This window comes from Gigantopelta aegis, chromosome 4, assembly GCF_016097555.1.
Source record: "Gigantopelta aegis isolate Gae_Host chromosome 4, Gae_host_genome, whole genome shotgun sequence".
Lineage (NCBI taxonomy): Eukaryota > Metazoa > Mollusca > Gastropoda > Neomphalida > Peltospiridae > Gigantopelta > Gigantopelta aegis.
Window position 1 is genome coordinate 51,752,245 of NC_054702.1, and position 14,819 is coordinate 51,767,063.

At 39.8% G+C, this 14,819-nt stretch overlaps 2 protein-coding genes across 2 annotated transcripts in view; both read right to left on the bottom strand.

Moving 5' to 3' along the window:
- Positions 1-297: 297 nt before the first annotated feature.
- LOC121370717 lies at positions 298-5,004 on the bottom strand. The gene is made up of 5 exons (XM_041496131.1): positions 4,856-5,004; positions 3,987-4,085; positions 3,313-3,423; positions 2,157-2,290; positions 298-403 (listed from the first exon to the last, which is right to left on the bottom strand). Exons 1-4 carry the CDS (start codon positions 4,887-4,889, stop codon positions 2,157-2,159), a joined length of 378 nt encoding a protein of 125 aa, XP_041352065.1. The 5' UTR covers positions 4,890-5,004; the 3' UTR covers positions 298-403.
- An 897-nt stretch (positions 5,005-5,901) lies between these two features.
- The window catches only part of LOC121369879 (cysteine-rich venom protein-like), a 56,076-nt gene continuing 47,158 nt past the window's right edge, over positions 5,902-14,819 (bottom strand). Inside the window, exons 7-10 of the mRNA XM_041494957.1 lie at positions 14,491-14,604; positions 10,760-10,870; positions 7,146-7,262; positions 5,902-5,948 (exon numbers count right to left, since the gene is read on the bottom strand). Coding sequence (XP_041350891.1) covers positions 5,902-5,948; positions 7,146-7,262; positions 10,760-10,870; positions 14,491-14,604 — 389 coding nt within the window. The remainder of the gene's footprint in view (positions 5,949-7,145; positions 7,263-10,759; positions 10,871-14,490; positions 14,605-14,819) is intronic.

The window sequence follows — 14,819 nt, forward strand, 5'->3', positions numbered from 1 at the left end:
CCAATGGGCCCACCGATGGGGATCGATCCTAGACCGACCGCGCATCAAGCGAGAGAGAGACAGACAGACATCGGCGCGCACACACACACACTGGTATGCCTACAAATGTTCATTTTGTGGAGTTGTCCCATTAATAAAACAAAACATTTGTTCATTTTGTGGAGTGGTTTATTATAAAAGTTTTCCCATCAGACTTAAACGAACGATTATTTACTCGTATCTGATTTCTATCAGTCATATAATGTCAAATGTTGCACGCAAAAACAAACACAAGAAAAATGAATGAAACACACGTAATGCTGTTATTATTATTTTTATTATTATTTGTTTCGCTTGTTTCTCCAAGATGTTTCATAAAGAGCACAATGCGAGTTTTACGACGAATGGCTGAAAAGCGTATGTCCTGCAAAGATAAAACAGATATAATAAATAAAATTGTAAATTCATTGAAATTAAACGAATGTTGAAGTGCGTTGTTTAACGACATCACTAGAGCACACTGATTTAGTAATCATCGGCTATTGGATGTCAAAACATTTGATAATTCTGACATACCGACTTACATTGTTCCATTAGCAACCAGGGATATTTTATAGACACAGACAGGACAGCACATATCGCGGCCTTTGATATACCAGTCGTGGGGCACTGGATGGGATGGCGAAAAATAATCAGAGAATGGGTCCAGCGAGGGGGTTTGATCCTACGATCCAAATACCTCAGGAGACCTTTTTTGGACTGAGCAAGACAGTCCATGAAATCATGAGCAGCATTTAATTTGATATTTCAGAAAGGATACAAATACAATGTGTAAGCGGCGGGATGTAGCCCAGTGGTAAAGCGCCTGCTTGATACGCGATCGGTTTGGGATCGATCCTGTCGGTGGACACATTGGGCTATTTCTCGTTCCAGCCAGTGCACCACGTGGTATGTGCTATCCTGTCTGTGGGATGGTGCATATAAAAGATATCTTTCTACTAATTAGGCTATTTCTCGTTCCAGCCAGTGCACCACGTGGTATGTGCTATCCTGTCTGTGGGATGGTGCATATAAAAGATATCTTTCTACTAATGGAAAAGGTGACGGGTTTCCTCTCTAAGACTATATGTCAAAATTACCAAATGTCTGAGATCCAATAGCCGATGATTAATAAATCAGTGTGCTCTGGTGAATGAAACAAACGTTTCTTCAGACTGAGATAGACAACACCCTTGTAATCAAACGTATCTGAGTAGCATTTATTTTAATATTTAACAAAGGATACAATGCATCTAAAAATGTTTGGGTTTTTTCTAGAATCACCATCCCTTCAACATACACACATACACCCCGGCCCACCCGCCTGCGAATTTGCTGCTGCTATTGTAACGTATTTTAACTAATAGAGACTTTTAACGACTGTCTTGGGTGCACGTTCTTACGTGAGCTAGTTTTATACTACGAAACAATAGGTTATATGAAAAAACAAATGTAAAATAAAATATGAGCTATTTCAAACATTAAGATTTATAAAGAGAAAATGAATTTAATATGAAATTGTGGTCGTTCAAAGGCCTGTATTGTTTGGAAGCATTTTAACACTGGCAGCAGACTCAAATCGCTTTCATGAATAAAACTAGCCATTTACTTAACAACACTAGTTATTTACGGAACAAAACGACTTATCTACTGAACACAACTATCTATTTATTTAACAAAACTAGTTATTTACTAAAATAAACTTATAATTTACTGAACAAAACTAGTTAATTTCTAAACAAAACTAATTATTGACTGAATAAAACTAGTTATTTATTTAGCAAAACTAATTATTTACTAAACACAACTAGCTATTTGCTTAACAAAACTAGTTCTTTACTGAACAAAACTAATTATTTACTTAACAAAACTAGTTATGTACTAAGACAAACTTGTACTTTACTGAACAAAACTAGTTAATTACTAAACAAAACTAGATATTTATTGAACAAAACTAGTTATTTACTAAGAAAAACAAGTTATTTACTTAGCAAAATTAGTTATTTACCCCCCCCAAAAAAATCAGTTATTTACTAAGCAAACCTAGTTATTTACTGAACAAAACTAGATATTTACTTAGCAAAACTAGTTATATATTGACCAAAACTAGTTGTTTACTTATCAGATTAGTTACTTACTTAGGTAAATCGTCGACAAAGCCGCTGGCAATCGTCGCCATCACGATCGTTGCAGAATCCTACTACTGCCTGGATAATATTTCTTCGCCCGAATATCCGACAGAACCGTCGGTAACGATTTCTACACCGCCGTCCTGAAACGTCAAGTTAAAGTTAAAACTTTGTTCTGTTTAACGCCACCAATAGAGCACATTGATTGAATAATCATCGGTTATTGTATGTCAAACATTTGGTAATTATGACGTATGGTGTTAGAGGAAACCTTCTTCATTTTCCCATTAGCAACAAGGGACAGGATAGTACATACCACGTCCAGTTAAATTATGTTAGGATAGAGATTTTTCTACAAAGCTTAACGTAGTGGTGGGTAGGACAACCAGACACACGGTACCGGTGAAGATTGTGGCTATTGTTTTAATGCAAGTAACGCTTAATTAATTAGTTTGCTCATTCCTAAGGAGATCGTTTACTGAACAACTACGGTATATCAATAAAATAAAGTTTTTTTTAAAAGAAGGCAAATACACTCAACATATTTTATTTACGGATATATCGCGTCAGACATATGTTTAAGGACCACACAGATATAGGGAGGAAACCCGCTATCGCCACTCCATGGGCTACTCTTTTCGATTAGCAGCAAGGGATCTTTTATATGCACCATCCCACAGACAGGTTAGTACATACACACCAGTTGTGGAGCACTGACTGGAACGACAAATAGCCCAATGGGGCCACCGACGAGGATTGATCCTAAACCGACTGCGCATAAAGCGACCGCTTTACCACTTGGCTACGTCGCCCCGCCCCCCCCCCCCCCCCCCCCCCCCACTAAAAGATAAAATAAAACATAAAAATACAAAATACAGCGTGTACTCTTGTGCCTTTCACAACATGACGTTTGTGTGTGTGTGTGTGTGTGTGTGTGTGTGTGTTTGTTTTTTGTTTTGTTTTTTGTTTACTAACACTGTTCCCACCGCTCTCGTTGTGAGCAGTTTCTGGCCCTAGTCAGAAATCGTGCTCGCAACGAGCGTGCTTGAACATTAAATCGATATAAGCACGTTAATTCCCGACATCTGACCTGATAGTCATTTGTGGGCATACATACATACATACGGTATTATCTGTGTATCAGCTAACGATATCGCTGTTTTACCTGCAGTGCAAGCGTTGCATGTTCTAGCGCACCAAGCAGTGTACAGGGTACTCCTTTCACAGAGATATGTGATTCGTTCACGTGCCGCAGACACTGCTTCTCTGAAACAGTCTGGAAGAATACAAGATGGTGATAATGTCTCGGTGTATACCGGTAGTCCGTTTGCGTCAAACTGGAACCGATTAATTGGCATGTAACTTTTAAACTTCTATTAAAACTTAGGACATGTATTACGTTTTGAACCCATAACAACTATCGAAACATTTTTTTTTACAAAAAAGTCTCTTGCAAATCAAAAAAGATTTGTAACAAATTACCATCAAATTAGTTAGATAGTCTCCTTTTTTGATATAAGGATGTACGCAGCAACTACTGGAACAGCCAACGTAAAGTAACTGTACTTGCAGTTCTGCACTTACTCACAGTTACCTGCATGTTGGTTACTAATAAGAGTGCAGGTGTAACTGCCAACCTTATCTGTTCCAGAATGTTCGCCTTGTTTTCAGATGTTTTCCACAAATATCATACATGTGTATTTTAAGTATTATATTTTACAGGAGGTAATATTTACGTTAACAAAATGAATGGTACCATAAAATTATACTAAAGTTTGTTTTGTTTAACGACACCACTAGAACATATTATAAAATTATACATGCAACAAAGACACTTACTTTTCTCACAGGTGACACCATAGAAGTTAGGCCTGCACGTGCACTCACATTCGTCGGAGTCTAAAACACCACTGTGTTCACAGCTTAAGTCACATTGATCTAAATCGAGAATCATACACTTGTTACCGACTAAGAACAAGTTTGTATTCCAATAAATTTCGATCCCTACTATATAAAAGAAATAAGAAAATCGCACCAAAACGGCGAGTGACGGACCTTGTATCTTTTATATACATGTAGTAGGGATCAAAATTTCTTGTATACAGAGGCAGATCTTAATTCTTAATTTTGCGACAGTTATAATTTTATTATATATTAATTTTAATTTTTCACGATCCCCACCAAACTTCCCCAAAAGTTCCATTGGCATTTCGCCTCATGTCATTGCCCCCCCCCCCCCCCCCCCCATATGGATTTTCTGGATCCACCACTGGTATATGTAAATACACGTTAAGTGGCAATAAATGTGTCATGTATGAAGAGATTATACCGTAAGCAAAATATTGGGGAAATATATCAAGTTATATAACAAATTTAGAATTTTATTCATGTATAGGCCTACTCATCTGTGTCGAGTGCATGTGTTATAACCCCTCCCGATCACCACCTTCCCTTCTTGTCAAAGCCCTTCTTTTGTGAACTACTACAATTCTGTGCATATAACTAGGGACACCCTATGTAGAGTTAACTGAGAATGTGGAAAAAACCACACCAAAAGATTCTTTTAGACCTACATTTGCAATGCCGTGACTTTCTGATGTTCAACGTAAGCGTGCTAATAGTTAAAAGTCAGTTATATTTTGTTTTTCACGTGAAGTTTTTAGGTAGGTTTTTTTCACATGTGATTTGTTTTTTTCCTTTTTTTTTACCTGTCGTCGTTGTTGGCATCGTGGTAGTTGGCATCGTCGTAGTTGGTTGTGTTGTGGTTGGCGTTGTAGTAGTTGGTGTTGTAGTAGTTGGCGTCGTGGTAGTTGGCGTCGTGGTAGTTGGCGTTGTAGTAGTTGGTGTTGTTGTGGTTGGCGTCGTCGTAGTTGGTGTTGTTGTGGTTGGTGTTGTGGTAGTTGGGGTCGTGGTAGTTGGTGTTGTAGTAGTTGGGGTCGTCGTAGTTGGCGTTGTTGTTGTTGGTGTTGTCGTAGTTGGCGTTGTTGTAGTTGGTGTCGTCGTTGTTGGTGTTGTCGTAGTTGGTGTTGTTGTAGTAGGCGTCGTGGTAGTTGGTGTCGTCGTTGTTGGTGTCGTGGTAGTTGGCGTTGTTGTAGTTGGTGTTGTCGTAGTTGGCGTTGTTGTAGTTGGTGTTGTCGTTGTTGGTGTCGTCGTAGTTGGTGTCGTCGTTGTTGGTGTTGTCGTAGTTGGCGTTGTTGTAGTTGGTGTCGTCGTTGTTGGTGTTGTCGTAGTTGGTGTTGTTGTAGTAGGCGTCGTGGTAGTTGGTGTCGTCGTTGTTGGTGTCGTGGTAGTTGGCGTTGTTGTAGTTGGTGTTGTCGTTGTTGGTGTCGTCGTAGTTGGTGTCGTCGTTGTTGGTGTTGTCGTAGTTGGTGTTGTTGTAGTAGGCGTCGTCGTTGTTGGCGTCGTCGTAGTGGTATCTGTATCTAAAATGAGCAAAACATCTCTAGACAGGAGTGCGAGAGAGGTGTGATTGTATTGTATTGTATTGAGTGAAAGTAATGGAATAAGAGAGTGTAGTGCTTTTGGAAACTGAGATGAGTGAAAAATATATGAGTTGTTACTGGAAAACATTTATTTTTATTATTATTATTATTTTACAAATAACAGTTAATAACCTCAAAAAAATCAGTCTCAGGTATTAGCGCACTATCTTAATTATACAATGTAAAATTACAGCACCAACGACGTCACTGTCTTTTTCAACATCAAAGAAAGCGACGTCAAACATTAAGCCGCGTTTACTCGCTTTCTGACGTTATGCTAAGTTGTAGTTTTTCGCGTGTGACGGCTCATACCATACCCCTGATAAAAGGCATGGTATAGTATATAATGTAATTTTAACTTTTGGATTTTTAAAATCCTACGTGGAAAATAGAAAATGGATGAATGTTTAACGACATCCCAGCATATATCGCCTATTGGGTGTCACACAATGGTGGAAAATAGAAAAAGAAGAGAAGAACAAACTCCCAGGAACCTCGCAACCTCCTGTCATCGCGGTCTCACCCACACAGCAGGCTGTGGGGAAAGCAAGCAACGGATGATGTGCAGAAACGCTAACTGGGGAATTGCGTGGGCCAAAAAGCCTCTGAATGATCTTGCTACCCCTACAATTGCCCACGGCAATCGGCAATGCCGTGGTGATTGCGGTGGAGTTTTTAATTCTCCACGGCACTTGTTTTGCTGTGGACTATATCCGATTTCTCTTTCCAAGGCATGTTTTTTGCAATATACATTTTCTTAGTTCCAGGGATTGTGTTCTGGTGCAAAAATCGATCGATAGCTTTGGTAAACAAGACTTACCTTATAGAAAGGAAAGGAAAGAAGTGTTTTATTTAACGACGCACTCAACACATTTCATTTATGGTTATATGGCGTCAGACATATGGTTAAGGACCACACAGATATTGAGAGAGGAAACCCGCTGTCGCCACTTCATAGAGTACTCTTTTTTTTTCGATTAGTAGCAAGGCTTTTCTATGCACCATCCCACAGACAGGGTAGTACATACCACGGCCTTTGATATTCTAATCGTGGTGCACTGGCTGGAACGAGAAATAGCCCAATGAGCCCACCGACGGGGATCGAACCCAGACCAATCGTGCATCGAGCGAGCGCTTTACCACTGGGCTACATTCCGCCTCCCCCCCCCCCCTCCCCAGTGCACCACGACATGTATATCAAAGGCTGTGGTATGTGTTATGCAGTGTGGGATGGTGCATATATAAGATCCCTTGCTATTAATTTTAAAATGTCGCGGGTTTCCTCTCAAACACTATACGTCAAAATTATGAAATGTTTGATATCCAATAGCCGATGATTACGACATCAATGTACTCTAGTGGTGTCGTTAAACAAAACAAACTTTGACTTTCTCTCGATCAAGTGTATACAAGACACCAAAATAGCCGCAGTTTAAAATATGCTGAGGTGTCGTTACACAATTATCGTTTACCTTTCTAAAAATAAATAAATAAATAAATAAACTGTTTCTTTTACTTGTAGCGCATTCAGTGCCAGTGAAGCCGGTTGGGCAGTAACAGGCACATCGAGTTTCGGTTTGGTCAGATACATAGTTCAGGTAGCCGCCATTTTGACAATTCAGGGTGCATGTGTCTAAAAAAAAAAGAAGAAGACAAAACATGATAATTAGCCATCAGCCTAATAATGTGACCTTGAAACTGTGTAATATAATTAGTAATCAGTTAACGATATTTTTTTTAAAGGGACAGTCCCGAGTTTACAACCATTGTAAAATGTTTCCGACCTATAGAGTCTTTTCGATGACGCAACATACAAATTAAATACATTTTTTAAATTTAAAATATCAGTGTCTGTATTTACAATGTGTTTGTTGTTATCCTAATGCTTGAAGTAGCCCAAACCGGATTTTACCTCCCAATAATTTCGTACGTACTAAAAAATACATATCACGAATTAAAGTTAAAACGGAGTGCTACAAACGGAGTGCTACAAACATTGAAGTAGCCCAAACCGGATTTTACCTCCCAATAATTTCGTACGTACTAAAATATATATATATCACTAATTAAAATAAAAACGGAGTGCTACAAACATTAGTATACGACCGCAAGCACATTCGATATACAGACACTGGTATTCTAGACAAGAAAATGTATTTAGTATGAAATAGTAGTCGACAAAAAGGCTCTGTTATCGCAAACATCTTACAATGGCTGCAAACTCGGGACGGTCTCTTTAAAACCATTGGTGTGTATTAGAAGCTGTATCATGAATGGCGACTATTGATCTACCATCAGCACATTTAATAGCGAATCTCCGACACATAATCATTAATACGCACACTACAGGAAGAAACCTGTCAGTACCTACGTATTTAACCGGAACATTGTTGAAATATGTAATTCATGTGTACGTATTGTTTTTGATTTATTATCATTAGTCTTATCATTATTATAGTTGTTATTATTATTGTTGTTATTATTATTATTATTATTATTATTATTATTGTCGCCTCTGTTGTGTAAGAAAGGTTCTGGGCCGATTTGGCTGAAATTTCGTGGGTAGTTGGGTACTTCGTGGGAATTGATTGTATTAAGCAATTGTGTGCATACACATGTAGGTTATGTGTATTGGCCTCTATTGCGAATTATGTATAATTTCAGTTTGTTCGGCAGTTTCTGTGAATCTTACAGGTAAAATGTCTAAAGATTTAATTTCTACTAACGAGTATTAAAATAAAGAATTAATCAGATGCCTACTTTCGGAGGAATGGGGATTTGAAATGTTTCGCGCAATTTTGTTCATTTCTAAAATATCGAGAAATTTTCATCTTACACAAATATTGTTTTCACTGTTATGATCTACTCGTTAGAGCGCAATAAACTGTCGATTTAAATGGTTTAATTTTTGAACTTTTGCAGATAAGATTCTACAAATGAATGATACATATTTTTGCACTGTTTGTATCTTTAAATCTATTGCCGTTGATAAAAATAAAATGTATATATACTCTTCAAAAAAAGAAACGCAAAAGGGTACAAATGGGTTATAACTCCGATTTTATGTTTCCTACCGGTTCATGCTTTGTGAATATAAGGTCATTGCATGTCCCAAACACATTTCCACGGTTACATTCGATAAAACGCAGCTACTGTACAATAAAGTTCCAAAATGTGAATATTCGCAAAAACGCAGCCACTTGCAAACCATGTCACCACTGCACGTGCGTTGTCTGCACGTGCAACATGAACACCGACAGTATAAAAGTGCAGGGTGTTCGCTTGCCCGGCCTCTGTATCTGGCCGACAGTTGACAATCCAGGACATGCCACGTCTCAGTGAACCGCAGAGAAACAATGCCATCGGCCGACTAGACGCAGGCGAATCCAGAACGGCCGTTGCCAGGGCATTCCATGTGTCCCCAAGCACCATCTCCAGACTGTGGGACCGTTACCAGTAACATGAATCAACACGTGACCTCCCTAGATCCGGTCGACCACGGGTCACTACCCCCGGGCAGGACCGCTACATCCGAGTACGCCACCTTCGGGAACGATTGACTACTGCCACCTCCACAGCCGCAGCAATATCAGGTTTGCGCAGGATATCCGACCAGACCGTACGGAACCGCCTACGTGAGGTAGGAATTCGTGCCAGACGTCCAGTTCGAGGTGTCATCTTAACACCACAACACCGTCGACTCCGACTGCAGTGGTGCCAGATTCATCGACAATGGCCTCAACTGCGATGGAGACAGGTGTGGTTCAGTGACGAGTCCCGATTTCTGCTCCGACGTCATGATGGAAGATGTCGCGTGTATAGGCGTCGTGGTGAACGTTATGCGGCAAACTGCGTGCAGGAAGTGGACAGATTCGGCGGGGGTAGTGTCATGGTGTGGGCAGCCATCTCACACACTGGCAGAACTGACCTGGTCCACGTGCAGGGCAACCTGAATGCACAGGGCTACATTGACCAGATCCTCCGGCCACACATCGTTCCAGTTATGGCCAACGCCAACGCAGTGTTCCAACATGACAACGCCAGGCCTCACACAGCACGTCTCACAACGGCTTTCCTACAGAACAACAACATTAATGTCCTTCCTTGGCCATCGATATCACCGGATTTGAACCCAATTGAGCATCTATGGGACGAGTTGGACCGACGCCTCCGACAGCGACAACCACAGCCCCAGACCCTGCCCGAGCTGGCAGCAGCCTTGCAGGCCAAGTGGGCCACCATCCCCCGGGACGTCATCCGTACTCTGGTTGCTTCAATGGGCAGGCGGTGCCAGGCAGTTGTCAACACACGCGGAGGCCACACCCGGTATTGACTCCAGATGACCTTAACCTTGGTGGTGTGTCCTATCACTTACTCACAATGGACTAGAGTGAATTGTGAACAATCCTGCAACATTTGGTAATTATCGGACTCACCATTCAATAATTAAATCAATTCTCCAAATGTTACGACAATGTGATTTTGCGTTTCTTCTTTTGAAGAGTATATTAGGATTAATAATTTCCTGCTTTATTAATGTGTAAAATTTGAAACAAGTGTAATGTTATTTGTTAATACGGCAAGACAAAATAAAATAGCACTACCAAAATACAAGCTGCACGCGTGGCTACTGCAGTCACCTGTTTGAAGACTGATGACACAGTGAGTTTACGGTCAATACACAACGCCCTCTGCCTGCTTTTTGTGAGGTCAGCTTTCTTAAAGGAGTCATATCATGTTTCATTTGTGATTTAAAAAAAATATTATTGTTGTTTGTAAAGAAAGTTCGTGTGTGTGTGTGTGTAGGGGGGGGGGGGGGTGGTAATTATTCCTATAATTAACTAACGTAGGCCTCTACATATGTGAGTAATGTACAGCTATGTTAGCTTCGGAATCCGTCATTACCGCTTGCGGTTATATTTATTATATTTATTATCATCATCATCATCATTATTATTATTATTGTTATTATTATTATTTATTATTGATTTATTTACGAAACTGCAAATTCACTTACAAAACGATGATATTTTACAAAAGAAAATGTGAGATTAATCGTTTTAACGATCAGTAATATATATTATCGTTTGCCACAAAGTGACAGATTCTGTAGGAGCAAAACAAACATACTTGGACAGACTTTACACGTTGCTGGGCAGAATTTGGCTCCAAAAGTAAAACCAAATGTCTCACAATCCGTTACACTACATGTAGTGCCTTCGGAGGTCGCTCCGCAAGTCACTGAAATAACAAAATACCATTTCAACCAGCCAAGTTTAGTTATATAGATAGGTAGTAGATAGATAAGTAGACTGGTAGACAGGTTGATCGACATGTAAATAGACAGATATATAGATAGACAGATAGACAGACAGATAGACAGATAGATAGACATACAGACAGATAGATATACAGACAGACAGACAGATAGATAGATAGATAATGTAGATACACAGATACACATATACATAGATAGATAGATAGATAGATAGATAGATACATAGATAGATAGATAGATACATAGATACACAGATACACAGATAGATAGATAGATAGATAGATAGATAGATAGATAGATAGATAGATAGGTGTAGGTGTAATGCTGTAATAATTGATATTTCACGATGCCTAAAAATGATATGTAATTAACGGGATGGGGGAGGAAGCTGTAATAACCGAAACAATTTCACTCTGTCTTGGACCTAATTAATTGACTGAAACATATTTTAATGGGATTTGTTTTTTAATAAATGGATTCGGCAGAAGTTAAACAACTTACTAGGCCTTCTCCATAATACATACATGCCATGACAGTAACATATAATGAACAGCATTGAAAATGCACCACCAAGAAATGTTTGGATTTCGGAAAGAATACCTGGGCAATAAATGTTTTTATTGTGAACAGCAATAGATGGATAACTGTGGACCCATTGGGCTATTTCTCGTTCCAGCCAGTGCTCCACAACTGGTGTAACAAAGGCCGTGGTATGTACTATCTTGTCTGTGGTATGGTGCATATAAAAGATCCCTTGCTGCTAAACGAAAAGAGTAGCCCATCAAGTGGCGACAGCGGGTTTCCTCTATCAATATCTGTGTGGTCCTTTACCATATGTCCGACTCCATATAACCGTAAATAAAATGTGTTGAGCGCGTCGTTAAATAAAACATTTCCTTCATTCATTCATTCTGCCACGGCAAACATGGAGTGCTGTTCGGTGATGATGACTGATCCCGCCCCATACCATGACACTCCCTCCATCCCATCCCTCCACCCCGTCTGGACAAGGCAGTCATTGTGGTAACGTTCTCCGCGCCTACGCCACACCCGCAACCAACCATCAACATTCCTTAAATGGAAACGGGGTTCGTCAGAGAATAGCACACCATGCCAACGTTGTAATCTCCAATGACGATACCTTCCTGCCAAACGTCGGCGCTTATGTTGATGTCGATCAGTCAGGATAGGTCCAACATATGGTCGTTGAGCACGCAGACAAGCAGAGCGAAGACGGCGACGCACAGTGTCTGCGCTGATAACCCCTCGTCGACCTTGAACAGTTGGTGCAGTCATGGCAGCTGGCACGAATATGGAGGCGAACAATATGGCGATCTTGTCGTGGTGTCGTAACACGTCGTTGGCCTGGACATGGGCGGTCCCTGGTGGTTCCTGTCTGCTGGTATCTCCTGTGGAGTCTAGTTATTGTTGAACGGTGGCATCCAAACCGCTGTGCGATGACTCTACACGAAATGCCGACTTGAAGCATGCCTAAGGCTTAACGTTCTCTCAATGACTACTTCATAAATGAAAGTGGCTTTTCAGATACCATCTTTTATAGCCCCAATCAACATGATTTGCGCATTCAATTTACGTTTTTCATGCTATGCATGCAATATGTTGTGTTTTGGTGTTGTGTTTCATGGAGTGTTCGGGCAATCGTTCTTGTAAGTTGTTCGTCGTCATGCATGGTCTTTAAGGTAGTACTGTACTTATTCATTGACATTTTTAATGCTGATATACGCCCCGTTCACATTTGTTATCATCAACTCGTGGTGCGTTTTCAATGCTGTTCAGTATATAAATTTATTCAGTTTAAATATGAACAGAAATAAATATTATTGAAAGAGATAAAGAAAGAAGGAAGGAAGGAAGAAAGGAATGAAACACAGAATTAATTAAGGCATAATATTATCCACAAATCTTAAAAACCTAATTGTCAATCTAATTAAAATTAGCTCCACTGGTTAATTACTATTACCTTACTTGCAAAATCATGCCAGTGATTTTAAAAGAATTTGAAAGCATTCGGGATTATGCCGAGGGTATACTAAATGATTCGGAAGAATTACGAAGTATGCCGGAAACTAATTTCAATATAAAATTTTATATAAAATTCGTTTCAAGACGAAAAACCCCAACCGTGATGGTATAGCCATAAAATCCGTTTATATTAGTATACAATCCAGAGATTATTACTGCATTTTTCCACCTGCTTTTTAATGTTGAAATAGACCAACAAGTTCGCCTATTGCATAAATAGTGTCGCCCGATATTTTTAGAATTTGCATGCTCCCGAATAACGCTATAAAAGGCGAAGTGTAACTGGTCGATATTGGCGTGCGCTACAACAGCTTGTTCTGAATGTGCACGTAAAACCCTATGACATGACATGGTCGATATTTAAATTGTTATTTATAGATGAAATGTCACCTGGCCATGGGCGTCCACGCAATGCTGTTAGATCTACTGGTAGACCAGTAGAGCTAATTTTAATCAGATTACCTAATTGTCTTTTCTCATTACATACGATATTCAACGAAAACGCTTGTAGAAGTATGACGTAACCATACATAGCATATCCCACGATTTCTCGGAATTTTGTCATCGGGGTAAATCCTGGTTGCCTATGACATCGTACATTTATACCGGCCTCGGTGGCGTCGTGGCAGGCCATCGGTCTACAGGCTGGTAGGTACTGGGTTCGGATCCCAGTCGAGGCATGGGATTTGTAATCCAGATACGGACTCCAAACCCTGAGTAAGTTCCCCGCAAGGCTCAATGGGTAGGTGTAAACCACTTGCACCGACCAGTGATCCATAACTGGTTCAACAAAGGCCATGGTTTGTGCTATCCTGCCTGTGGGAAGCGCAAATAAAAGATCCCTTGCTGCTAATCGGAAGAGTGGCCCATGTAGTGGCGACAGCGGGTTTCCTCTCAAAATCTGTGTGGTCCATAACCATATGTCTGACGCCATATAACCGTAAATAAAATGTGTTGAGTGCGTCGTTAAATAAAACATTTCTTTCTTTCTTTCGTACATTTATCGTCCGATTTATTACGAAAATTAACCAGTGGAAAAATGGCTTATATGACAGTTGTATTAGAATAAATAATATTTCTTACACACCAGTTGGTGAGAACATCGTTCGTTAACACATATACTTGTTAACACATATACGTGTGTTAATATTTTAAAGACATACGACTGGCTGCTCCTAGGTGATGACCAGGTCACCAATACCACACCATCGAATGAAAAAAAAAGAGAACGGTCTAATCGATCACACCGTGACGTACAAGATAACCTGAAATTGTCTTGTCCGTGACGCACAAGTTAACTAAAAGCGAAAGGGACGTAAATAGATTTTCGTTGGAAACGGCATATAAATTTATTTTAAAACTTTTTTTTCAGGATATGTAAAAAATAGAAAACAACATTCGTGTCCGTTAGATTCTATTTATTTTACAACTCATTGTTTAAAAACGTATGCAACTGGCTTTTGCTTCTTTAGATACTTTTAGTTGTAAGATAAATGGTATCTAACGGCCGCTCATGTATTATTATCTATGTCACACTTACGTGTCTCACACAGTGATCCGGTTAAAATTGTGTGACCAAAGTTGTTAGCACACGTGCACTGGCACGTGGCAATATCCAGTGTTCCGCCATTGAAGCAGGATTTTCCTCCGCACGCTGGAATAAAGAACAAATCCTAATTAGCACTGGTCAAAAACCAGTCACGTGACCTTCCGGAAACAGTGACATTGCCCTGAGACGGTCACACGGTCCATCAAAAGTGATATTGCCCTGGGAGATTTAACCAATGAAAATAAAGATGAGACAAAATTATATCCAATTTATGAGTAAGTAACGTAATGCAACGTAAACCGTACTTCTAATGTAAACAA